The 27471-nt window shown below is 37.7% G+C and overlaps 1 protein-coding gene across 1 annotated transcript; it reads left to right on the forward strand.

Moving 5' to 3' along the window:
- kdm7ab (lysine (K)-specific demethylase 7Ab) lies at positions 1-26752 on the forward strand. Its single transcript, XM_059536642.1, has 20 exons — positions 1-134; positions 12673-12758; positions 13063-13180; positions 13425-13585; positions 16464-16605; positions 16681-16867; positions 17217-17379; positions 18875-18962; positions 19906-20012; positions 20126-20217; positions 20458-20544; positions 21149-21382; positions 21811-21923; positions 22161-22345; positions 22565-22662; positions 22743-22912; positions 23005-23153; positions 23249-23307; positions 23438-23705; positions 24082-26752. The coding sequence occupies exons 1-20, from the start codon at positions 37-39 to the stop codon at positions 24168-24170; spliced, it is 2694 nt and encodes an 897-aa protein (XP_059392625.1). The 5' UTR covers positions 1-36; the 3' UTR covers positions 24171-26752.
- The last annotated feature ends 719 nt before the right edge of the window (positions 26753-27471 follow it).

Consider the following 27471-nt stretch of genomic DNA (forward strand, 5'->3'; position numbering starts at 1 on the left):
CTCGGCTGCGTGCGTTGTTTGGGGACAGTCCCGAAGATGGCGACGGCCCAGCTGTACTGCGTCTGCCGGCAGCCATACGATGTGAGCCGGTTCATGATAGAATGCGATATTTGTAAGGACTGGTTTCACGGCAGGTAAGGATTTCAACCGTTTCTTCGTCACGCGTTGCGTCGGAAAGACAGCAAAAACATCCACGTATGAAATCCTGTAGCACTTCTGGTGTCAGTCAGCCGAGCGTTGAGCTCGCTCGCACCGAAGCGATTTCACGCGCCGCTTTGTCAATATGTCCACCCGTTAAACGCCCCGTTTGCAGGTTTTGTTATATAACGCTCGTTTTACCCGTGGGTTTATGCTTCGTTCAGTGTTTTTTGCAGTAACGTTTGCCTCTTTTCCACGGCTTCTATAATAATCCAGCGATCCGAGCAGCAAAGATGGGTTCACGCAGGGTTTTCTCAGAAGCTTTGTGGCGAGGAGTTGCAGAGCATCAGCTGACATTAACCCCTTATGTAGTTTTGTCTCACATAATAAAAGTAAATAAATGTCAGCATCGAAGTGCACGTGTGATTGTTGTATGTCAGAGGTCAAGTGAAGGTTTCTTTATATTGCATATTTTAACAGCAGTTGGGGCAACGTGCTATACTTCAAAGCAAATATTGAAATGATAATGTAAGAAGAGAGATAAAAAACTCAAAACAACATGGCAGCTATTACTACTAATAAAGAAAAAGAAGAGAAAATCGGTTTAAAAAAGAGTAGCAATGATTTCGAACGGAGTCATAATGGATGTGGTGCTGAAACTTGCACGTGCATGCGTGTTTTCTTCTCAAGACTTATCTTGTTTCTTATGGTTAAAAATATTATAAACTACGATGGTCTCCTTTTGTAGAGAAGTTAACGGAAAATAAAACGGTTTTAAGAGTTTTAGACTGTGAAATTCACTTTTGACATAAACGCTGACTGGCCAAACAACATCTGAATAGATATTTTTGGTGGCTTATTTAAATTTTTCATAATTTGCTTCATATTTATGCAGCCTGTATTGCTCGTGAATTAAATGTATATGACATGCAGGTTATTTCTTTGTTGGTTGTACTGCAGCAGTCAGTCTGTGAAGCGTGAAGAAAAGGGGGGTTTCGATGAAAAGTTACACGGGAAGGGGGGGGGGTAACTAAACAAAGACGTGTGGTTGAGTTTACGAGATCAGATTCTTCCCCGTTTCTCGCGTTAAATGCTTTAAATGTGCGTTACGGATTGCTCGGAAAGTGGCGTCTGATTTTGGGGTTTGGTAGGTTTTATGGGAGTATTAAATGTAAAAAGTTAAGTAACGTTTGTAATGGAGCTCAGCGCCTGAGGCTTCTGTGATTGTTTGGTCTTTTTGATTGACAGCAGGGGTCGGGCATTTAAATCCCCCAGTTTTACAAATATGGGCATGCGGTTCCGCCTCTTAAAGGGACAGGTACCGACGGACGTGTGCAGCGTGGATCTGAAGCCATGTGTGAAACGCTCGGGATGAAATTGGCCTGAACTGTAAATATTGCCGGAAAGCGTGCAAGAACATCGTGTTGCAACTTGTGTGTAAGTGTGAAATAGCTGGGTGGCACGTTTGTTTTTAGTTTACTAGCTTTAAAAAAAAAAGATGTATATAAAAAAAAAACGTTATAGACAAGGTAGGACTTTATTATTGTTTATAATAACATCTTCATTAAACCAGAAATATATAAAATGTCTTCATAAAACAGCATAAATGTTTAAACAAATGCAGATTATTATTATTATTATTATTATTAACATTTGATGGTGTGTGTATGTATATGTTATATTGAAATTAAAAATATTTTCATAGTTTGATATTATTTAAATAATATTTATTTCTAATTTATAAGTATTATCTATATATTGTATCGTTTATTGTTATTATGATAAAATTTATGATTAAATATTTCAATATAATATTTCAATATATAGAATGCATCATTTATATAAATGTGAAATTAGTAATAATATATTTTATTATTATTATTATTAACATTGGAATGTAATTTTGAAATTTAATATAAATTATTTAAATTATTAAAAATATGATTAAATTTTCACAAGACCTTCTAAATTTGATATTTTTAAAGAATACTTATATTTTATTTGTATTTATATATTACTTATTAATATTATTATTGAATTTTTCATATTAAATTATATTCATATATAATAATAAAATAATAAATATTGGCATTTTATGTATAAAATAAAAACATACAAATAATAATTTTATTATAATTAACATTATTTGAATATATATAATTTTTTTACAATTTATATAAATTAAGATTTAAATTAAAAAAAAAAAATATTATCATTACTTTTATTTGAATATATAATTGGGCCACTTTTCTGTTTTTAATGCATGTCTTCCAGGAATCACACACCAGCGTGGAACTGACATGGTCTGAATTAAATTTCTAAATAATAGCATTTCAGAGGTCAATCAGAAACAGGTCACAACCCAAATTCCCCACCCTTCTAATAGAATATAAATATTTATCATGGTTTTCAAGCATTCTTGCAGTAGGCCTGTTTGTTTCAATTGCAAGTCAATTGCCAAACGGTTTTTATATCTCTGCATTACAACATTGTGGTGTGTTGATAACACAGGTTAATCATATTTTTGCAATGCGTGGTTGATGTGTTTTGTTCTGTTACTCAGAGGTTCCATGTGGCACTGCTGCCTGCCACCAATGGGATTAAGCCGTCTAGCCGGTCACCGGGGGCTGGCTGTTATCTGGCTCCATGCACAGCCTGGTTTGGGAGGCAGGAGCGGCTGGGGGTGAAGGCCTCAGAGGATTATGAAACTCCTGATATTCATTCCTGATAGAGGCTCAGTTGTACAGTTTCAACCTTTCAAAAAACTGCCCATACATGCCTTACCTGTCAGGTGCAGGCCAGTTTTACAGCATTTACAGTGACCTTAGAAATGGAATGCTTCCTAATGACTCGTTTAATGGTTAGTTTATCCTCAGAAAATCCTCCTAAATCAGTTCGAAGGTCTGTGATTCTGTTTGCTGGTCTGTCTTTTGAATAGTGCATGTATTTGCATGCATCATGCACGTGCATGGGTGCGCTTGTGTGTTTGTAGGAGGGGAAAGATTGATGGAGGCCTGGCTGCCCAGAGGCAAGTTCAAAGCCCCCATTCATCAACGTCCCTCTGAGGCTGAAAACACTGAGGAGAGATAGATGACTTCTGGCTAGTCAGCCCAGGTTTCTACTAGGATTGGACGGGTCGTAATGTCACCCTGTGTTTGTATGACATCAGGGATTATTAATGAAGACGAGATGATCATTTGCTGTGATCAATAAGGATAAAATTCTGCAATGATAATCTGATGGAATCTTATCTCTAGTTACATTTGCTAAATGACAATAAAATCTCTTGCATAAAAATGATTGCATGATTCTAAACAAGTCTTTGCATATAGGGTTTTTATAGTCTTTGGTAACAACATTATTTGTGCTGTTTGTCATTTGGATTTTTCACAGACTCCTTATGATTAACAGCCTTAGGTTGCCAACCTATTGATTTCAAAACCATTATCCACTTTATGATTAGACCGGATGATCTCACTGGTCATCTGTCACATTTGTCATATCTAATAAGTGCTGTTATAGTATTTTATTGCTTTGAAAAGGGAAAGTAGTTAGAGCTGTGGAAATATCGCCCCAAACCAAGGATGAAAGAAGTCTATGTTCACATTAAGATTGCATTTATTTGATCAAGAAATCATTCTAATATGCTCAAGAAACATTTCTCATTAGCATCATTGTTAAAAATGGTGGTGCTGCTTTATGTTTTTGCACTTGATTTTTTAGGATTAAAAAAAAAGAGTTCAAAAGAACAGTATGTATTTGATATAAAATCTTTTGTAACATTATAAATGTGTTTGCTTTTTGATCAATCTAATGCATGCGTGCTGAATAAAAGTAATTATTTCCAAAAAGTTACCCCAAATTTTTAACTGGTACGGTAGTATATCTAGTTTAAACTATACGAGTCTATGCTATTTTCAGCGGCAGTTACAGTCTTGTTTGTGTTTTGATCTCTAAACAAGGTGAGAGTTTGCAGCACAGTAGCGTCTGGAGGAAGTCCGCAGCTCTTGTTGGGGTGATGGTCTAGGCCAAGCTTGTGGGTTTGAAGCAATAAAGCCTAGTTTCCTATGCTGCTAAATGCAGCTTCCTGTGCTCATTTCTCTCAGGGGCTGTCTGCGTCTAAGACAGATGGTTTGGTTCACAAAGAGACATAAAGTGGGAGAGGGGAAGGCTTGGTTTATCTTTCGTTACCCTCGTTTTATGTTATGTTTCCTGCTGCTTCACTGTCTGTTGGCTGAGCTTTTTTTTTTGCCCACGGCTTCCTCCCTGACTTCTCTCAGCCAGGCTTAATTTAGCAAATAAGTGCAGCCACACATCAAAACGGACAGTGTCCTCTGTGTTCTTTGGAGTGTAGATCTTCGCTAACACAAAGGGTGCGGGTTTACCTCAAGTCCTGCTCAGCCACTTTATCTTACTGTTCTATCATTATGTCCTCAAGCAAAGCACTAAACCTTAGTTTATTCCAGGAGGACTGTCTTTGCAATTAGTGTTGCAGGTCACACAGGATGAGGTGTCCGCTAAATGATTAGTAACTCAATCTTGGGACTGAAGGATATGGGAGGTCACTGTCAGGTTCTGCTTTGCTGTCCAACTTCCACCTCATTGTTAGAGACCCTATATATAAAGTCAAGTAAATAAGCTAATTATGACATGTTCACCCAGGCCTGAGGTTATAGAACTATACTTGAGTCTTTCAGCAAGTTTCACTAATGAGAATTCTGTCATCATTTACTCACCCTTATGTCATTCCAAACTTGTATGAGCTTGCTTTCTTCTGTAGAACACCAAAGGAGATGTTTAGCAGAGTGTTCATGCTGCTCTTTTCCATACAGTGAACATGACTGGTGACCATGGGTTGTTAAGCTCAAAAAGCAGTCCATATAATCTATGTGTGATTGGCTACAATGAGCATCGCTTCACGGTCTTCATCGAGAAGACACACAGGAGCATTTGAAAGCCGTGTCTAAATGTGACTTTCAAACACTCTCGTGTGCTTCTGTGTGAGCGCTCTGTGAAAAGCATGGAGCAATGATCATAGTAGCCAATCACAGTTGTATCTGTTGACTCGGTCACCACTATGGCCAATCAGTGCGGTTTAGAATCTGCTCTACAGCACTCGAATGTTAGCAGGAAATGGACATTTTTAAAATCTCAGGCAACACTATGTGGTATATGAAAAATCTTCTAAAGCCTTAAAGGCAAAATATATTTCAGTTTTTACATGTACGCAAGAGTCTGCGTACTGTGCACGTGATGCAAATTTCATCACAAAATTAGTATGCGTGTACTGTAGGTTAGGAAGAAATGTTGTGTGATTAAACCTTAAAAAAAATTTTTTTTATTTTTTTTTAGTAGTAGGCTTTGTACATTCTGCTGAACAATGGTAATACAGGACTTTTATTTTGACGGGTTGACGTACCTTTACAGTTCTGTGTATGTGATGTGACGCTAGTTTTACTCAAATCAAACGGTCAAATGCTCATGAATTGACTGTCAAAGCAGTTCTGGAGATGATCCTCATGTGTTCACGTCTTATTTAGTGAGACAGCAGACGCTGAAATCACCGGAGCGTCACGCGTGCTTCAGTGTGTGTGATAAAGGAAGTCGCACTTCTGCTCCATTCATTAAGAGAGACACGCAGAACATGCAGGATTCATATTTAAATAGACTGTTCCAGCTTAATATTTACAGATATTAGTCCATATCGTGATTTGATCTAAGTTCAATGACCTAAATTTGATTAATTCATTCAAAATTTGGCAAATTCCGTGCCATTCCGCGTTAAACAGTAAATTCCATTTTTATGACTGGATTCCGCGATTCCCTCTGCGTTTACTGCATTGCAGAAATCATAGGGCCCTAGTTGTGGTATTCCAGCTCTATCTTGCAATGGACACACGCCACGACGTTCTCTTTACGTTTGCCTGCACCCTCAAATCAAAACACTGCTGACTCCTTGCTGTACTCGATTTCGGACGCAGCGCTTGTGTCTCCTTCAGCTTTGTGGGTGACGTAAACGCATTGTCACATTAGAAAAAAATAATTGCGAAAGAACCTGACGTGAGATTTAAAATAAATTAAAAGAGGCTTTGAGGCAGAGGAATTTGCCTCGATCATTTTTTGTAATCGAGTTACTTGAGGAAGAGTTTCAGCCCTAGTGTACTGTAAGCGCACAACCTACTTTTGCCCAGTCCCGAATGGAACACTTCATGTACACTTGCGGTCTTACCAACTTACAATGACCACCGTGTGCACATGTCCTTTGAATCCACGAGACCGTAAGGTGTCCCATTCATCATTTTAGCATTCAGACGAGTGCTCGCGAGCGCCCACTATTCGCCCTCTCTCCGCACTTCTTCAGAGCCCCACTGGGGCGAGCTCTGCAACAAACTTCTACCCGGCAGTCATGGCGGCATTATGTCACGAAAGAGGAAGACCGCAAGGGTTTAGGATGCGATTTTGGACTGGGCCGTTGTACACACAGGTCGTACATGTGCATTGACTTGGTTTTACACAAACCAGTTGTTCCACTAGGTGGCAACAGTGGCTCAGGCTTTGTTTTACTGTAGAAAATGAAACTAAAGAGATGGAACAACAAAATAGTGGAGAATGCAAGAACCACAGATGCACACATTGACCAGCACTTGTGGGAGAAGGTTATGAGAGAACCGCAACTTTAGTTTAGTTAAAAAGAGTACACATTTTTATCAGTCATAACTTCTGGAGAAAAATACAGCAGACACTGGACAAAGATGAAGCTTTCTAGAGCGCATGTGTCGACTGCCTGCGTTTGCGCAGGCTGTCAATTTGAGTTCAACTGTACGCTTCTGCAAGAGTATGTGCACAAAAACTAAGTATACTTTGGGCTTTAAGGTGTGGTCACGTTTAACATTATTTGGTTGATTTTTCAGGCAAAATGCAATCTTCTGAATTGTAATCCATGCAATCTAGAATTTATTGTGAGGAGCGTTAAAAGGCGAAATATTTCCAGACACAAATTTTGCATCGGATTCAAGTTTGTTAAACTTTGAATATGCAGATTTGCTAGGTTTACCAATAAAAAGATGCTTGGCCCCAAGTAAATGCTGCTTCAGGTTGATTGTGATAAATTCATAGTCAAATCTGCAAAGAACGTCAATTTCCCATTTGTGACGACAAAGACCTACATTTAAGTTATTGACTTCATTAACTGTAACAGTATGTAAGATATAATGATCTGAGAAAGAAATAGAGACAGCAAAAAAAAACTAAATGGAATAAATATGTAGAAATGTTAAGTGATTAAATGCAAGACTTGGAATAACATGAGGGTGAGTAGATTATGATGGCAGAGTAATAATTTTGGGGTGGACTATCCATTTAAGCATTTCTAAATCTTTATGAATCATTAAATTCCTTTCAATTCCCATTCCTTATTCTTTAGTAGAACAAATCTAGAGCGGTTGTGATGGAATAATACACATTTGAGTTCAAATTCTCCATATCTTCATGCATGCTTTTGTTGGCAAGGAGGCCTCTGGCTCAAGCCATACTGCAAAGTGGGATTCTGAGAGCGTAATGGGATCTATGGCTTACATACTGTGAGTTCTGCCTGTGAACTTGCCATCACCATGGAGACTCTTTTTATCTGTTTGCCGTCTACGTGAATGATTGGTTAAGCCTTCAGGAGATCTCATTGGTTGTGTTGGGGTTTGTACTTGAGATGACTCCTTCAAAGGAGCCTTCAAGCATTTTCCAACCTTCTGCTATTAAACCCCTTGCTAGGATCAGCCGCACAAAACCCATTATCTGAGGAACCATCAGAAAAATGTTGTGCTCTGATTGGGGGACCCATGGGGACTTATCCAAAAACTTGCCGTTGAGAAAAATGGCCACATCCTCTTATTGTTTGCCTGGACTTGTTCCGTCTCCTGATCAAGCCTACATTTCCGCTGAGTAATGACTATCTCCATTCAAGCTAAATGGCAGGCCATGAGAGCTCTGTCAGAGCGTTCTTCAACTGGGGAAGAGTATCCCGCCCTTCACAGCCACTCCGTGTGCTCTCATGTCTTTTGAGGCTAAATCCCAACATCTTTTTAGAGCTTAAAGGCTCTTTCTTCCAGACACGAACAACCCAGATTTATGTTATGGATGGAACGGTGCCTAGAGGCTTGTTTGTGTCTCAAGTCAATCAGCTTTTAGTCAAATAATCATCCAGTATGATCATCTAGTACATTATCGCAATGTTGTTATGTGTGTCCTATTTAGACAAAGGATTTGGACAGATGCAGTGACATTCTGTTTCCCGTCAAGAACCCCCCCCCACCACCACCACACACACAAACACACTTCTGACAAAACAACATGCAATACCAGTGCAACAGTGTAAGTCTTTGCAGTGAGCAAATGCAATAGCTTGGTGAGATTTAAATGAATAAAATAACACCGAAACAAACAAGTCTGTTACTGTGCCTCTCATACTTTAATGATATTATCCTATTTCACACTGAACCACCCTCTTGAGGTTGAAAAGTGCACAGTTTAGCAAGTCTCATGAGGTTTTATGGAATTTGTTTGTGACAACATGGCTTGCTCATTTATTTTAACAGGGAAACTCTAACAGAGGAGCATGAAGCACAATCATAGATTTATTCTCAGGTAATTCCAAAGCAGAATTAAAGAAAAGAAACCCTTCAAAGACAAGATCCGTTGGAGATAGAACCTCGTTTTTATTTATTTATTTATTTTAGCATGTAAATAGTGCAGTGCACACACAAATATATGCTAAAATAGTCAGTTGTTAATATTTTTTTAATAAATGAATTTTAATAATTTAAAAGTAGCATTGATAAATTTAACTATAAATGTAACTATATTTTGTTAACTATATTAAATGTTTTTCTTTGTTTTTGATGTTATTCTTATTGTTGCTGTTTTATTTAAAAAGGAAAAATATGCAGTTGGTTTATTTTTGAAACCATTATTGATAATGTTAGTGTATACAATTTCTGTAGTTTTATTCACATATTTTACTTATTTCAAAATACTTTTATTAAAGGAATAGTTCACCTTCAGTTGCTGGTCCACATTGATTTGCACTGCATTTTTTTCCCCCTCCACACAAAAAGTTACTCTTTATTTAAGTACATCACTCAATTATTTGATCACCATTTCTTCAAAATTTAACTCTCCACAGCAGAAACTTGCCAATAATATTGCACTTCATATTTTCTGTGCATGTTGCATCATTCTCTCTTTCTGCCTGAATCGTTTTGTTACGCTAGCAACCCAGCGATCCCTTGTGATGTCAGCTCTCTTGAGGCCTGAACTCATTCAGATTCAGAACTCAAGCCGTCTTTTCTCTCCCACCCAGTGCTGTTCTTTTCACCCATCCTGCTTGGCAACAGAATGTTTCAGCATCTGTTATCGTGGCTCAAAAACTCTTGAGTCAGATCTGTTTTTAGTGACACAGTGTTCCTCACCACAGATTACTCAGAGTAGGAGTAGACCTTTCTCCCAGATTTGAGGAGAAAACTGGTGTTTCGTCCTACAGTAGGTCAAGAATTGAGGCGCTGTGATGTAATGATGTCTATTAGTCACTTCCTGCATGTCCTTTTTGGTCTTCTCATCACAATTGAAAGTCTGAAGGAAACAGAAGGAGGGAAGGTTCTTGGCCAGCATCTGCAGTGGCTGCTAGATTGGATTGTTCTGGCTCCTTTGAAAAATATAAAAATATACATAGATGTTGATATGGGGCACTTGCTTCCGATTGGTGCATCATTTTCTTTGTATAAAACAATTGACTAGTTCATTTTTGGATAATGCAAATGGTTTTCTCACCCTTATGCCACTTCAAACCAAGCTGGTTAGCATGAATCCAGTTCAGTGAAACCAAAAACCATTGGTACTGCATGTCATCAAACTTGGTGATCTTGGTGACCTATGTGAATGGGATTTGAGATTTTTTTGTTTTGTTTTTTTGGATGAAAACTTTAGAAAATTGGGGTGTATGATAGAAATTTGTGTATTTTTATATGTGATTTTTGTTTTTCAAAATGACATTTTGGAATGTAAAGAATAATATGCAATTATTTTTTAATTAGGAAAGTACAAGTATTTGGAAGCTTGTTTCCGGCATCTCACAGTTCTGATAACTCACAATTGCAAGATAAACTTGCAGAGTCTAAATTGCATGTATAAACAATATTTTTATATATTGCAAATGCAAGAAAAGATTCTGAATTATGAGGTAAAAAGTCACAAATAATTGGCAGGAAAAAAAAATCAGTTGTGAGAGGTAAAAATCTGAACAGCAAGAAAGAAAGTCATAATTCTGCAGTGGTCTCATAATCCTTGGACTTTATGCCTAAACCTTTTGCAGCAAGTTTAAAATGACTGAAATTTATGTAACCTTTCTTTTGTTGTTTTGCAGCTTATGTTGTTAATAATGTGGCTATGTAATACCTCTTGTTCTTGTGGCATTGAAAAACAAAAAACACACAAATCCCCAAATTTTCCCAGTAAGAAGGCTAATTTACATCTTTTGATGTGAACACACCATTGCCACTCTATGCTGCTGTTTCCCACACTTGTTTCCAACACAAACACTCTCCCTTCCCCCTTCACCTCATGTCTCGTGCCCTGGAGCCCAAACAAATGTAACCTCACATCTGGAGTTCTGGTTTAGCCAGGCCTTTCTGGGGTTAAACATAATCGACCGTAGATGACCCAGTCTGGTGTTACTCCTCGGTCACTGCAGAATCTGCTCAATCTCCAGCAGGATTACATTTCAAGCATGTTTTGGAATGTTTTTATATGTGCTATATGTGCTAATTGAAGCTACAAAGTAAAAAAAAAAAAAAAAAGCCATGTTGTATATCCTGCATATCGTTTACTATATTGCAGTGTCAGACTACTTCAGGCTACTTCCAGCTAGTCAAGCAGTCTCCATGTGAATCCCTCATTGTTTGGAGCACTTCACTCTGGGTAATGTAACACTTAAACCAAGGAGTTAACGAAATTGCTTTCTTTGGCAACACTGAGCAAAACCTGAGCCAGAGAAGTATGCAAGGCCTCATTACCTGTCTGGCTAATGAATCTCCACAGAATGCCAAGAGCTAGCTCGTCATATGACTTCCTGTGAAACAACATGCCTTATAGTCAATTGGAGGGTGCGGCTGGAAGTGGGAAAATGAAGAAGTGGGGCAAATGGATCTTGAGCGATAAGATGCTTGTTGGCAAAGCTACTGAACCCTTCAGATGTGTTTCAATAAAGCTCCTTCAGCAAGTGCAAGCCACTGTCGAATTGTTTGATGGACATTTAGCAACTTCCGTCTAGCACTGACTTTAAGTACCATGTAGTCTAACAATGTCCTTTTTAGCTTTATTTGAGTGAAGAAGCACAATATAAACTACCGTTTAAAAGTTTGGTTAAATAATAAAAAAATTAATAATAATATATATGTGTGTGTGTATGTGTGTGTATATATATGTGTATATATGACATATATAAATATATATATATATATATATTCAGAAAGCATGCATTAAAAAATAAAATTATATATATATATATATATATATATATATATATATATATATATATATATTACATTTTATTCATTTAGCAGACGCTTTTATCCAAAGCGACTTACAGATGAGGACAGTGTATATATATATATATATGTATGTATATATATATATATATATATATATATATATTAGTTACAAAAGATTTCCATTTAATATATATAAATGTTGTGCAAAGAATCCAGGAAAAAAGTATCCCATTTCCTCAAAAATATCAAGCAGCAGAAAAGCAGAGTTCTTTCATGAAACTCTAGATGGCGCAGGCTGAAGGGTTCATAATATAACTGATGATATTCACAGCATTAAATGACTTGGCACAAGCTGATTGGTTCGTGTTGCATACTCAGCCAATGAGCTTACTGCTTTACATTTAAATGGCTGGTTAGCATCCATTCGCGCATTTTGCAGCACAACTTTAGAGTTCTTCTGAACCCCTTCACCTTCCCCAGCTCCACCTGTGTAGGTCTGCTACTGGTTATTTTATATGCTATTTTTGCAGCAGCAGTATGTCTTAAATACTCACAGCACCATATCTCTGTATGCACTGGCAGTAGCAAGTTCCAGTACTTGCTTGCTGCAGCAGCAATAATCTACAACTACAGCAATAACCAGCAGCAGAAGACTGAAGACTGGAGTAATGATGCTGTTGAAAATTCAACTTTGCATCACAGGAACAAAATACATTTTAAAATGTTTCAAAAGAAAACAATTAATTTGAATTGCAATATGTTTTAGTTTTTACTATTTTTTTTTAATCAAATTAATGAAGCCTTGGAGAGCATAAGGAAAAGTCAAACACATTAAAAAAAACTTAGCGACACCATATGTTTGAATGATAAATTTGTCTTCAGATTTTACTTTTTTTTAATAAAAACAAAGAATTCATCTGTCATTGTACACACAGTATTCTCAGAAAACTTTTTGTGTACAAATCATTAACTCATTCACATTTTTATTTTCTTGTAGCTGTGTTGAGGTAGAAGAGCACTATGCAGTGGACATTGATGTTTACCACTGTCCCAACTGTGATGTCCACCATGGACCCTCTCTGAGTATGTATCCACATTTTGGACCGCTAGAATCTATTGATTAACCCTTACCACTATATTTATATGAAGTTCTGCAGATTTTCTGTTTCTGTTCTGTTCTCTGTCAGGAATTCTAATCATCAGACTAATTATCAGATGGAGACAGGAACTGGTTTAAGAGATTTCACAGTGTGTCTAGTCAGTTGAACTGTTGTGATCCAACAAGCAGTGGTGTGCAACAGATGTTATGTACTTGTGGTAGTCTAGTAATGACTGCGGTATTGTTCTGAGGCCAGACGTATTGAATTCTCTCTGCCTGATTTTACAGTGAAGAAGCGAAGAAACTGGCACAGACACGACTACACAGAGCCAGATGATGGCAGCAAGCCAGTCCAGGCTGGCACCTCTGTGTTTGTGCACAAGCTGCAGGCCAGGACCTTCCCCAGGTACGTGTGCCAGCTGTGGGAAACCAACACCATCATGACAAAGCACTCCAGCGCTTGGTGCCGCCAATGATGGCACACGATGCATATGGGCACAGCTTATGTTCTCTGAAAACCAGTGTTTATTGTGGCATTTTCTAGAAATCTGTTTAGTGTAGAGTCAAGACTTATTTTTCATCTGAGTAGTTCATACTTCTTGTTCAAATCTGCTCTCTAATCAGTAATTCTCCTGTGTTTTAATCTGCAGTGGAGATGAGATCTTGCAGCAAATGCATGGCAGTCAGGTCACCCAGAGATATCTGGAAAGGCATGGCTTCCGCTATCCCATCGCTGTATACAAAATGGAAGAGCTCGGCCTTCGTTTACCTCCACCGGTTTTCTCTGTCAAGGATGTTGAGCGCTATGTCGGTAAGGAGGGAGAAGGGATCATCCTTTTCACCCTGTTTCTTTCACATATGCCCATTGCGTTCTACATTATAGCCATTGAGCAGCAGTGCTTCATGGGTTTAAATATTAATTCCATTAAGAGTTGTCTTCAGGTAATAGTTACATTACAGTCCAGCCACTGCGGAGATCAAATTGTAATCTTAAGTGAGTCAGATGGGCCTAACCTTTTAGCAAACATTAATCAACCTGTAATGAAATAAGAGTGCAGATAAAAGTGGTGTTCCTTACACCAGGCAAGCATGCTTCATCTCATTGAGAGTCCTGGTCCTTACAGTGTCCGCTTACACAGCCGCTATATCTTCCCCACTGAGCTTTGTCCGTAAAGTTTAGGTTACAGCTCACTCCTCTACCTCTCACATTTGAGTGTATAATGTATTGTTATCACAATACACGCGGCGATCAGCTGCTCCATTTGGGTCCTGAGGGGGAGCCTGCAGCCCACTGGGAATGAAGTTTGATTATATTGCACTTACAGTGAGGTGACAAAAGGTTTTCTACTGCCACACCTTTTGGTGACCGCGTGAAACTTTTCAGGTCACAAATAATATATTATGCCATTTAAGCTAGCTGCCTGCTAAGTGTTTTTATTTTAAAAAAAAAATACCACTGATTTTCAAAAGTAAGCCTCATTCATATGACACGACTAACCAGTAAGAAAGTGTCAACCAGTAGGGATTTTGACTGTCGTTTATGTCAAGGTTACACACTCAAGTGACTTTGGTTTGCTACGTGGTCACATTTCTAAGCATTGCGGTTTAAAAACAAGTGATTTTATGCCTTTTAAATGCAATCAACCGTGAACATATTTCACTATATGTGCATTGTCTGAGAGACTGTTTCTGAGCACTGTCAGAGAGGTGTCTGTGCACGTGAAGACGGTGCTCATAGAGCACGTTAGTATTGAATGTGTTATTTTTGTCACTTTATAAGTCTTGAACGGTTAAATACACACTTTTAAAAAAAAAAAAAAAAGCCTGTTTTTTGCAAGTATCCTCATAAACACAGTAGGTCTTAAGTGAAAGCAAACAGCTGAGAAAACACATCTAACAGTAGTATATTGGATCCAGGTAGCTCTTAAAGTGACAGCAGTCTAATATTCCAGCTGTCTGTCATTCTTGTTATTCAAACAAAAAAAGAGGAAAAACAAATCTCGGGACGTTTATTTTGACCTTGCAAACTTAGTCGAATCCAGCTGTGAGATCTTGTGAAGTGTGCATTTTAATCCAGCATGATCGCGTGTTCTCTGTGGGACAGTCTGTCTGTATGAACTGAATGCTTTAAACTTTAAACTCGTGATTTCAAATTATGCTTTGCTTCATGCATTTGCCCAGCGTCATATTCATGTCTTTTTCACTGTGTGCTGTCCATAAAATGGGTGTTTACCCTGGCTTTATTTAAAAAAAATATGATTCCCACTGCACACAAACTTCCCAGAATACGGAGTTCCCTGTTGGTTACAGTGTTTACTTCCTTTTTAATTATATTATATATATTTATTTATTTGTGAAAAATACTTTGTGATCTAAAGTATAAGTATGTCTATGTATAACATTTTATTTTTTTAATCCATTGTCAAATTAAACATTTCTTAACTATTAATTAAATTTATTTTATTTTTTATTATATCGGCTATCTGCCCCCTGCATTCCAAGATATCGGCATCGGCTCTCATGCCTACCAAATTATATGATTTTTATCGTGTGACCCAAAAAAAGCACATTTTAGCACATTGCTAATGTAAGTACAAATGCTAATTGTTGACATTTTTGCTCTAATTTCTGCAAGAACATGCTGATTTGCATGTATGAGCTATTGAGATGTGTAACAGGGAATTTGATAGTTGGAAGTTGATAGTCTGACTATATGCCCACCAAAAAAAAAAGTTACGTACATGAGTTGAATTGCTCGATGAATGTTAAAGTTAGCTGCAGTGACGTTACGTCTGGAGCTCGCAAGAAAAGCTCTAGCTTTCGTCCTTAATGCACTTCTGACTGCTAACTGCAGGCTCGCTCCCCAGCTAATTCAGTTACATCAATGGGCAGCTTGCCTTCATGGCTCCCCAACCAGCAAAATCGAACATTGTGGCTTTTTTCCACTTTGGCATTTTTTTATAATGACAAACCACACTCTCCACCTGCTTTTGTGAAAGCCGCTTTTGTCCCACGATGCATTGGAAATGTGCTTTTGAGATCATAAAAGACATTTTATGTCCCAGAACTATTAAAAAGTTTGTTGTTACTGGATAAAAGGAGTAACTAATAGCATAAATACTTTAATTTATGCACATATAAACGCATATTACAGTCTTGGTGCTTGGATTTTTAAATCAAACCCATATTTGTTGAAGGCACCACTGCAGATTTGAATCCATTAAGGATCCAATAGAGATTTTTATTGGCAGTGTTGCAAGTCATGTTGATGTACCTGATCCCAGAACAGCAATAAATGATCTCTTTATGGTCTTCTTTGTTGGATTGTTTGACTAGGTACACTAGGGTGCCGTTTGTGTACACAAGCACCAGCTGTCCTGCTTTGTGTTTGAGGCTTTTCCCAGCAGCTTTCTGATGGGTTTTGATGTTCTTCCTGCCAGTTGTCTCTCTCACAGTTATAAACATCAGCTAATGTCTTGTAAAGAAACATTCTGAGAAGAGATGGCCCTGGGAAACCTTTCAGTGCCAAAAGGCAGTCTTTCTTTCATTTAAAATATGCTTTATGGCCATTTAATGATTATTGCAATTTATCGCTGTTGAGTTTGTTTTGGTAATGATATTTGTTTTGTGTTTCTGTTCCTTTGATGCCCACACACGCACATCACTCAACTTGCTCCTTTTGCTTACAGGAGGCGACAAAGTGATTGATGTCATCGATGTGGCCAGGCAAGCGGACAGCAAGATGAAACTGAGTGTGTTTGTGAAGTATTACTACAGCCCTCAGCGGCCCAAAGTCCTCAACGTCATCAGTCTCGAGTTTTCAGACACCAAGTTAGTATTGTATGAAAGTGATGTTGAACACAAAGGTGTTTTGTTCAGATGATCGCTTGAATGTCTTGTGTTCAGGATGTCAGAGCTGGTGGTGGTTCCTGATATTGCTCAGAAGATGTCTTGGGTGGAGAACTACTGGCCTGATGACTCTTACTTCCCCAAGCCCTTTGTGCAGAAGTACTGCTTAATGGGTGTGAAGGACAGTTATACCGACTTCCATATTGATTTTGGGGGCACATCTGTGTGGTACCACGTCCTGTGGGTAAGTTCACATGATGAACACTTGAACTTTCTATTCATCATAGAATCTTGACAAAAAAAAGTCCACAAAAGTGAGCTGTACAGCTCTTTTTCAAAATCAAATGAATAAAATTGATTTTAAAATGTATATCAAAATAGAAGCCAGTTATTGTAAATTGTAATCATTTTTCACAATATAACACTTTTTACAGTTTTTTCGATCAAATAAATGCAGCCTTAAAAATCCTCTGACCCCAAACTTTTGAACGATACTGTACCTTATTGTTTGTTTAAAAATAAAATAGCTGAATTATTTGATACCAACTGGAATATAGGGATAATAAATGACTTCTTAACTCTCTTATCTCCAGGGGGAGAAGGTTTTTTACTTGATAAAGCCAACCCCAGCCAACCTTGCACTATATGAGGAGTGGAGCTCGTCTCCAAACCAGAGTGAAGTGTTCTTCGGGGAGAAAGTGGACAAGTGCTACAAGTGTGTCGTGCAGCAGGGAACTACTCTCCTGATCCCGACAGGTTAGTATTTTATTTTATTTTAATTAAAAAATATATTTAATTTTATTTTAATTTAAAAATATATATATTTTTATAAAAAATATTTTATTTTAAATTAAATTGTAAAAATATTTAAATATGTTGATGATATTAAATTGTTAAAAATAAAAATAAGCGTTTTAAAATAAATTATATTTGTATTATGTATTATGATGAGATTGTAAAAGCAAATGAGAATGATCCGTTCTATTTCCGATGGACAAGATCAAGTCACACCCTACATTTTATTTTCTTGTTGAAGTAGCTCTTCCACTCCATATATGTCACAACTGGGAAGAAAATACGATTACAACTTCAGCTACATGCTGACTTTAAGCCAACCTGGCATAGAAAGAGGATTAACCAATGGTTTAATTTGGGGGCGGGGCTACTGTTTAAGTGAAAACCTGCTTTAAAACACTCATTATCTTATTTGCTAGTAATGCAAATGTGTCACACTTCACCTTGGAGGAGAAAAAAGAAGTATTATGTTTATCTCAGGACTTTTTACTGACACACGGATGTTGGCGCAGGAGGAACCGTAGAGGAACTGGTATTCCACTTATTGTGGAGCAGCTGTCTTTAATGGCGCTTCCACAGGAAGGCCAAGGCTGATTTGTGCTCTTCGTTTCAGGTTCAGACGTAACAGGAACGAGCAGAAACTCTTACCACCCAGAAAGCCACATGAATCTTAGCAATGTGTTATCCAATCTGGTGCCAATGGTTCGACAGTACTCATCCAAAAGTATATCGTCATCATGACTTCATATCATATATGAGATCATATAATAGGATATTTATGGGTGGTTTCATAAATCTGAATGTTTTATGAACCCCCACACCCAAAATGAGCAGGTCGGGATGCGTGGTCTTAAATGAATCTGGTTCCCAGCTGTGTTGATGGCACAAGCAGATCGGTTTATGACCGTGAGACCCTACGCGTTCCCCGATGTGAGACAGACTTCAAAAGTCCCTCAAACCTACGGTATGAAAGTTGCTCTGAAACTAACGTATATTTATGCGCTCCACCCTTCGCATGTGGCATATATGTTTGAGCGTAGACAGGAAGTCGTGGATGTAGTTGACAGCCTGGTTGTGTGGTGGGCTCTGCAGTGCTTTTGAAACACTCTGGGGGTTTTTTAATTCAGCTCAGCAGTTCTCAGTTAGCCGTGGAATCGCCCACCCAGCAAACACATCTCAGCTTTTGTTTGCCATTATGTCTAAAGTCCTGTGCATTTATACAGTTAGTTGAACAAGCATGTTTGGGGGTGTTGGAGTGACATTTCTGTGAACTCGAAATCTGAATTGTCCAAAACCTTTGAGTGGATTTGGTGAAATCTGTCTGGGTCCAGCTTTGCTGTACAGCGGATATGAATGGCTCACTGTCTGCTGAGAGACAGCTGCAGTTCAGACCAGATGTCTGCATGTGTCTGCATCTGCCGCTCGGCTGCTCACACACTCTTGACCTCTCTTGCAGGATGGATCCATGCGGTTCTCACCTCTCAGGATTGCATGGCTTTCGGAGGAAACTTCCTCCACAACCTCAACATAGGCATGCAGCTCAGGTGAGATCTCTTTAAATTTAGAAATAAAGTGCTGTGGCTTTTAATAAGTCTGTTAGCTTTGATTGCGTCTACCAAAGGTTAACCGATTAAGTTTTAGCAGATATTTAGTTTTCTTTCCTCATACTTATTTTTTTCAGAAGGAATTCCCTAACAACATTATTATTATTATTATTATTACAAAGGTAACAGAGCAGCAAAGCAAAAATTTAACTGGAAAAGTTAAGTGTTAATAATAATAATAATAAGAGTAATTGGAGTAGTAATAATAATAACAAAGTATCAATAAAGCAAAAATAAAAGTAAAGAAAACGTTGTTGTTGTTATCATTATAAAGGAGAATCGAAGCAGAAATTGATTTTTTTTTATAATAAAATAAAAACAATAATAATAATGTTTATTAATTTTATTTTATTCTGATAGGGACATTTTCTTTCTAGACAGGGATATATTGGAGAATTATTCATTATGAAGAACTTTTATTAAAAACAACAAAAATAATGTATTAAATACTGGTGACTTTACTGGCCACTTATTGGTAATAACAAAAAATAATTATTATTATTATATTATTATTATTATTATTATTATTATAATCATAATAATTACAACAAAACGGCAAAAAATTAAAGAAAAATACAAAACAAAACAAATTGTATTAATACTAATAACAACAACAACAACAACAAAATTAAATACTTAAATATTGATAGTTATCTTGTATGCACTGGCCACTTATCAGTTACAACCAAATAAACCATAATAAGGATAAAAACAACAGCAATAGCTAAAATAAAAGTAAAACAAAATAAAGTTGTAATTATATAACCAAACTTGGGAACCAAAACAATTGTCTTAAAGAATTAAAGAAAATGTTTAATGATCATTTTCGGAGTTGTGTATATATATTGTGGCTCAAGTGTAGCTAATTCTGGCCTCCTGTTAGGTGCTATGAGATGGAGCGGCGACTGAAGACTCCAGACCTCTTTAAGTTTCCTTATTTTGAGGCCATTTGTTGGTATGTAGCGAAAAATCTGCTGGAGACTCTCAAAGGTACGTCATCTGAAATCACTCAGCATGTCAATACAGAGCACTTCAATCACTGGCGTGCTGCCACTACGTTCCCGGGTGTCCCTTCTAATCGACTGTTTATTGTCTGTCGTCAGAGTACCGGGAAGATAACTGCCTGCCTCCAGAATACCTGATCAAGGGAGTGAAAGCTTTGATTACTGCACTGAGTAACTGGCTAAAGAGAGAGGTGAAGGAAGTAGTGGCTTACCACACCAGAAACTCTTATCAGATTAAATGCAAATTTAAACTTGCCTCTAAAACCACCTGCAATCATCCCATTGTACGTTGCAATCCCTGTTGGAATAATGAGGGCAAGGGGCGTCCCACAGGGGCCGGTATCTGGTGTCAGTGGTTCTGGATGGGAACCTGAGGTTTGCTCTGTGGCACAAACCTCTTATTGTCTGCCATGTGTGCTCATCTTCCGCAGGTCACAGAGCCAGCCAGCGAGGTCCCTGACCATATCAGACCCAGCCATCTGATTAAAATGCTCACCAAGGAAATCCAGTACCTTGAGGTAAGCCACACTGCTTGAAACCTACTGAAACTTGCTTACTTGGACAGTAAAGTCTAAAAGAATACATTTACAGTTTTTATGTTGTATGTTATTTACGTTTTTAAAATAATGTTTCTTAACTCAACAACACCAGAAAGATTTAATTTTAATATAATTTTGTTTTGATTTTAATCTTCATTTAAAGCAACAAGAGTGCCATCAGCTAATATTCACATAAGGTTAATATTTGCAAATGCTACTAATAATATTATTCAATATATCATTCATTTTTAATGGCTAAAGTCACTTGTAGTGTTTAAAATGGAGCATACAATTGCAACATCAGCAATTCATCAGTTAAAATAATCAGTGAAAATAGTTTACTAATTGAACAAAAATAAGTAAATAAATGTGCAACTTATTATTTATTACATATTAACCAATATAGCAAACCCAAAATACCTAAAATGCAAATTGTAAAATGATTTTATTATGAATAAATTTTCATAGTGTAGTCTTCTGAAGTGTTATGGTTCTTTGGACATTGAAAGGTTCTCAATGCTACATTATAACTAATATTGAAGTTGTTGTATTTCTCTCACAATGCTGTTTCAAACACCCCTAGGATTATCAGAATGGGAATTGCGGAAGCAAGCTAATGAAATCTCAAGGACTCTCTGCGTGTCCTTCCACGAGGTGGGCACATGAGAGAGGTTCTCACGCACGCAGGACAGCCAGACGTCTTCGTGACCAGCACCATCATCACTCTCACAGCCCTAAAGCTCCCTCCAACCTCGACATCTTTGAGCAGCACACCCAGGAAGTCTTAAAAAGACTTGAAATGGGTCCCAATGAGGAGGTTAGTGGATTTTGTGGGGGAAGTCGTGGGAAGTACTGGCCTAATGGTTAGAGAGTTGGACTCGCAATCGAAGGGTTGTGAGTTCGGGTCTCGGGCCGGCAGGAATTGTAGGTGGGGTGAGTGAATGTACAGTGCTCTCTCCACCTTCAATACCACGACTTAGGTGTCCTTGAGCAAGGCACCGAACCCCCAATTGCTCCCCGGGTGCCGCAGCATAAATGGCTGCCCACTGCTCTGGGTGTGTGTTCACAGTGTGTGTGTGTTCACTGCTGTGGGTGTGCACTTAGATGGGTTAAAAGCAGAGCACGAATTCTGAGTATGGGTCACCATACTTGGCTGTATGTCCCTTCACTTCACTTATCGAAAACCGTAAACAGCATTCAGGCTAATCTATAGAGAATCATCTAAAAAAACTATTGTTTTTCTAGGATGCCTCCTTGAACCTGAAGTTCAACAAGGTCTCCACGGCCTCAGCTGCAGTGGCAGAGCGGAGTTTGGATAACGACCTGCGTCTGGTGCTGTGTAACGGACGTATAATCAGGTAAACCGCATTAACCTATGAAGATTATCACACATTAGTCAGGAGCTGCAGGACGTTTAGCATGAATCACCACATGACTCATGCAGGATTTGATGAAAGTTAGTGTTAAATTTAGAAGGATTATGCAAGGTAATAGTCATTTCTACTTGCAGTTGCAACGGTTGTTTTTTGGATTTATTTTGGTCATGTCATTTTGGGAACACATCCTTTTAAATCCCCATCTGATTGTCCACGCAGAGATAACAGGCAGCATGTTGGAGAGAAAAGACCAAGGATAAATGAAGACGAAGGCTCCAGAGATGTGAAGATGGATTCACTCAAGATTAAACTAGTACCTAAAGAGGAAGAACAGGAAGTGGATATTCACATCAAAGAGGAGGATAAGCAGCATCATGTAGCCAGAGACATAAAGACCTTCGCAGGTACAATCAAGTCTCAAATTCATTACAGTCAGCGGATAATATACAACAAAAGAATTAAATTAAATTAAATATTTTCCAATCAATATTGCATGCAATATTGTTTTTAAGCAATTGTGTGTACTCTAGTCACTAGGTATTAACATTAAAACACATTGCAGCAGCTTGTATTGCTTATTCTCTCAGCTTGTGCATAAAATATCATATCATTTTTTTCCACAGATTTTAATAAGCAAGAGAGCTCAGATCTCAGGAGCAGAGAACTAGTGCTTTCAGACATCTCTTCGGACTCTGAATCAGATGCGGAGTACACTACACAGGTATGTTGTCATTTCCCCTCATGCACAGGAAGCGCATAGAGTCCAAGTTTAGGAATGATCCTCTTTTCCTGTCCATGCAGAAAAAGAACTGCACTGAGGGAGAATCTGAAAGCTCTTCAGAGGAAGAGGAAGATGAAAAGATTAGGAGGAGTGGAGACGACCAGAGTAAGACCAAAAGTTGCTCTGGCTACACAATGGATACACATCAGTCCAGGCAAAACCTTGACACTTTTGAAAATTGTCTTAAAAGGTAAGAGTCGGTATGCTGGGGAACTATTTAGGGTTGTGTGTGTGTTTTTGAGATGCACTGGTTTAAAGCTTACAAAAAAATTGAATTTGCAGTGAATCTGCTACCTCGCCAAGCACTGAAGAGGATGCTATCCAGGGAATGCTGTCTATGGCAGGACTCTTGTATTCTCACCCGTCAGAAGATCCCAGCAGTTCACAGGAATCCTGGTGGTCCCGAACCAACCGTCCCTCCCCTGACTACAGTAAGAGTTCATGAAGTTTTTAGTGCTAAACAGCCCTTTTTCCAATAAAATATTATTTTGATAAACCACTGCAAGTGTTCTTTTACCATTCTCAGATAGAAAGGAGGTTGCATCAGGAGAGGAGAACCAGGATTCAGACAGCAATTCATCACAGGTAAACCCAATCTGGCTTACTTTACAAGAGAGATTGCATTTTTTTTTTTTTAAACTTCAATTGACACTGATTTTGCATTTATTCCAATGGCCAATGTTTTAGTTTAAATCTCTTTTCTTACTATCTTCAGGAGGAGGGCTTTCGGGAGCGTGATTCAGAAGGAGAACGTCACGCCAAACTCAAGCATAGGATCCAGGAACACAAGAACTTCATGGACAGCCAGGGCAGCGGCAGCAACAGCAGCAGCGAGGCGTGGAGCAGTCACACACACTCCCCAGCCCATGGGGAAAGCCCCACTTTGAGCTACCAATACTGTGAAACGTCCCTATCGCCACCTCTGCACCCGTCCAAGAGACCTGCTCCAAATCCTCCACCAATCAGCAATCAGGCCACCAAAGGTACAGCAGCACGATTTCCTCTACACATTAAATATTTTAACACAAAACCTGCACATTTCACTTTTAAGATATTAGTCAGTCTTGTCCATTTTGGTTTTGTATGTTTGTTTTGTTTGTTTCATTTTTCTTTAATTGTTTGATTTTGTTTTCATTTTTTGCTTTTGTTTGTTGTTGTTGTTTTTTATTTATTGTTCATGTTTTATATATATATTTTTTTTTATTTATATTTGTATTTGTTTTTGTTATTTTGTTATTTTTTTCTGCTATGGTTTTTGTTTATCTTTTATATTTATAAATACATTTGATAAATTAAAAATGATCAAATAAATTTTTTTTTATTTATTTTTTATTTTACTTGCCCTTTTCTTTCTTGTAGGGAAACGTCCGAAGAAAGGTATGGCTACAGCGAAGCAGCGTCTGGGTAAGATTCTCAAACTGAGCAGACACAAACCCTTCTTTGTGTAGGTCCAGATATGGCAGCCACCGCTTGCAGAAGATTTGGGATGCTGAGCGTGCGTGTTAAAGGTGACGGGGCATAAAATGTGTTTGGTTGAACACACTAGCTCAAAATCATGGTATTGGCTACCAATCAACCCCAAGCGGAGGAATCATGTGACTAAACACTTCACTCAACTCAACATGGTTTCCTAGTTTTGCTAATATGCATCCAAAGAAACAAGGCGACTGAAAGGAAATAAGACTGAAAACATCACTTTTTAAGGCTTTCAGTTCTCAACGTTGACATCCAAAATCAGGTTTACTCCACAAAAGCAAAGACTAGCATGCTGCCTCCCACAACTAAAACGCATCACTTTGAGGATGCACATTTTAAGAAAGAGTGATGAACTGATTTCATAAAGGTGCTTGACTTTTTTTTTGGTCTTCTCATTTTGTGATTGCAACCTACTTTTCCTAGCACATTCCTCCACTGAAGAAAATTTGCATTAACTGCCTCAAGACAAAATTCACCCAGGATGACGGCTTGAACTACCTGACAGTCAAAATCTTCTCACATTTTGTGAGAAATTAAAGAAAAGAAAAACGTTTGTATTCATCTTGTCATGTTTTCTATAGCTCGCTGAGGAGCACTGGGTAGTTTTTAGCTATATTTGGTCTTCTGTTGCCACCTAGTGGGCTTCCGGACACTGACTTTAAAGGTGCTTGAAGGTAGCATTCAAATGAGGCAAGAGACGTTTTCCCTTTATTTATTCCTTTATCTTGGTGCTTGATTTTTATTTTCTATACTGTTATTAAATTACGTATTTATTACTGATGAAAGAGAACAATTTATTTCACTGGGGAGGTTTGCTATTCTTTGGGCTAATAATATGCATCTGTTTTGAAACATGTTTAGATATTTGTCGCCAATTTGTGCAAAGGTTTAGCTGTTTTTCCAAAGTGTCATCCATATCTGTATTGCATTGTGGAAAAGAACAAACATGTTGTGTAATAAGAAGCTAATATTTCATCAAAATACAGGCCCAGATAGTCCCATTATAATAAAATCTTTCGTTTTTACCTTCAATATGTTTTTGTTTGGGGGAGGGCTGGTTTTTACTGTTATTCTAAGGATCTGGTTTCAGAAACGTGTTGTTTCCATAAGTATACATTCCAGCCGCCTCATCAAATTCAGAAACACTGTTTGAACTGGTGCTGTGTATAGTGAGACGTTTAAGATGGCCAAGGAGAATTTTGACCTTTTTTTTTTTTTTTTTTTACATTGCAATGTATTTGGCTACTCGTCTTTTTTTTTTATTATTTTTTTTTTTTTTACAAAGAATGGAAAAAGAGTATTTATTTTTGTAAAGTGAATCTTAAGAGAGAAATTTTTGCAGTTGTACCAACACGGTGTATTGAAATACGGTGCGTTTTGTAAGATATATGTGTGCTTTTGAGGTAGTTTACTCTGGTTTTGTGTGAAAGACCTCAGGTAATTGTTTGAGCTCAAGGTTTTGGATTCCTTCTGATGAATGCCAAATAATATAATCAAGTCAGGTCATGCTTTTGAATTTTGGTGCCCAGGCAGCAAAAAGAGCTGTTTTATCTAACCTAATATAACATTTCTTAGTAATTATCCCCATGAAAAAAAAAAAGTTCTTCTTTTGTATTTCCATGTTTGTTCTCTTTTAAAACATTTATAGAAACTCCAACATAAATTACAAAGCTCTTCAGGCAAAACGCACATTATTCCATAAGCTTCCAGGAACTTTCATGACGGATTTCATCGACTCGGACGACTTGCTGAGGTACAAGTACAGCAGCTCAGGGCTCACACACGGACTGTTTTTTCTGATGGACAGCTTTGATACTAATTATTCAAAGGGCTTAAGTCAACCCAAAGGTGCGCAGAAGGAACAGGTCATTACAACCAGCACAGTATTGTTACTGTATTTCATCTTCCAAGGTTTTTTTATGATGGTGTATTGTGGACTAAGATACTCAAGCATTTTGTTTTGATCCATTTCGAAGACAAAAACCACAATGCCATTAATTTAACACCTTTTGTTTTTTTCTTTAGATCCTAGTTCTAGTGCTTTTTGTCAGATCAGGATTTGGGCATGTGTTGCAGTCAGAACTTTGAGATGCGTGTTGTTATTTTTCTTTAGGTTTGGAGGAGCAGCTTCTGTGTCTGTCAAAAAAAAAATGCTGCACTGCACTTAACATGTCCTGCATTTGCTATGTTACACTACGTTGTTTTTTTGTTTTGTTTTTTTGTTACTGTTTAACACAAATATGTAAATGTGTTTGATAAACGTCAAAAACATTGCTGGCCTGCAGGCAGGGTTTGTACCATGCAGTAATTGTTGTACAGTATTTATTTGGCATTCTCTGTTGTGTTTTCAATTTTCTGGTCTTGCAGTCAGTTACGTGTTTGTTTATGGCATCTCCTCTCACATTTTCAGTGCGTTCAAATGTTTGAAATTTTAATATGGTTGTATCATTTTGTTGAATATTTTGTGACACTGTAATCCACAGCTAAGGCTCTTGAAATTGAGATTTTCAGTTGTACAATGTGGCCTGTACATAATAAAAATTCTACGAGTGAATGTTCCTGTGTTTGTTGTTGTTGTTAACTGATTCAAGAGTACTTCGCTTTCCAACTGCACAAGATTATTCAAAACACAATGTCATTAAATATTAATTTCATTATTTGGGCCTTGAAATAGACCATGAGAACTGTTTCGCAGTTCTTTGGTTTTCCACATATACAGGTGCTGGTCATATAATGAGAATATCATCAAAAAGTTTATTTATTTCCCTAATTCCATTCAAAAAGTGAAACTTGTATATTATATTAATTCATGACACAGAGACTGATATATTTCAAATGTTTATTTCTTTTAATTTTGATGATTATAACTTACAAATAAGGAAAATCCCAAATTGAGTATCTCAGAAAATTTGATTATTACTTAAGACCAATACAAAGAAAGGATTTTTAGAAATATTGGCCAACTGAAAAGTATGAGCATGTACAGCACTCAATATTTAGTTGGGTCTCCTTTTGCCTGAATTACTGCAGCAATGCGGCGTGGCATGGAGTCGATCAGTCTGTGGCACTGCTCAGGTGTTATGAGAGCCCAGGTTGCTCTGATAGTGGCCTTCAGCTCTTCTGCATTCTTGGGTCTGGCATATCGCATCTTCCTCTTCACAATACCCCATAGATTATCTATGGAGTTAAGGTCAGGCGTCACCTCAGAAAAAACAGTGGACCAACACCAGCAGATGACATGGCACCCCAAACCATCACTGACTGTGGAAACTT

Source organism: Carassius carassius, chromosome 43 (assembly GCF_963082965.1).
Source record: "Carassius carassius chromosome 43, fCarCar2.1, whole genome shotgun sequence".
NCBI classification, from domain to species: domain Eukaryota; kingdom Metazoa; phylum Chordata; class Actinopteri; order Cypriniformes; family Cyprinidae; genus Carassius; species Carassius carassius.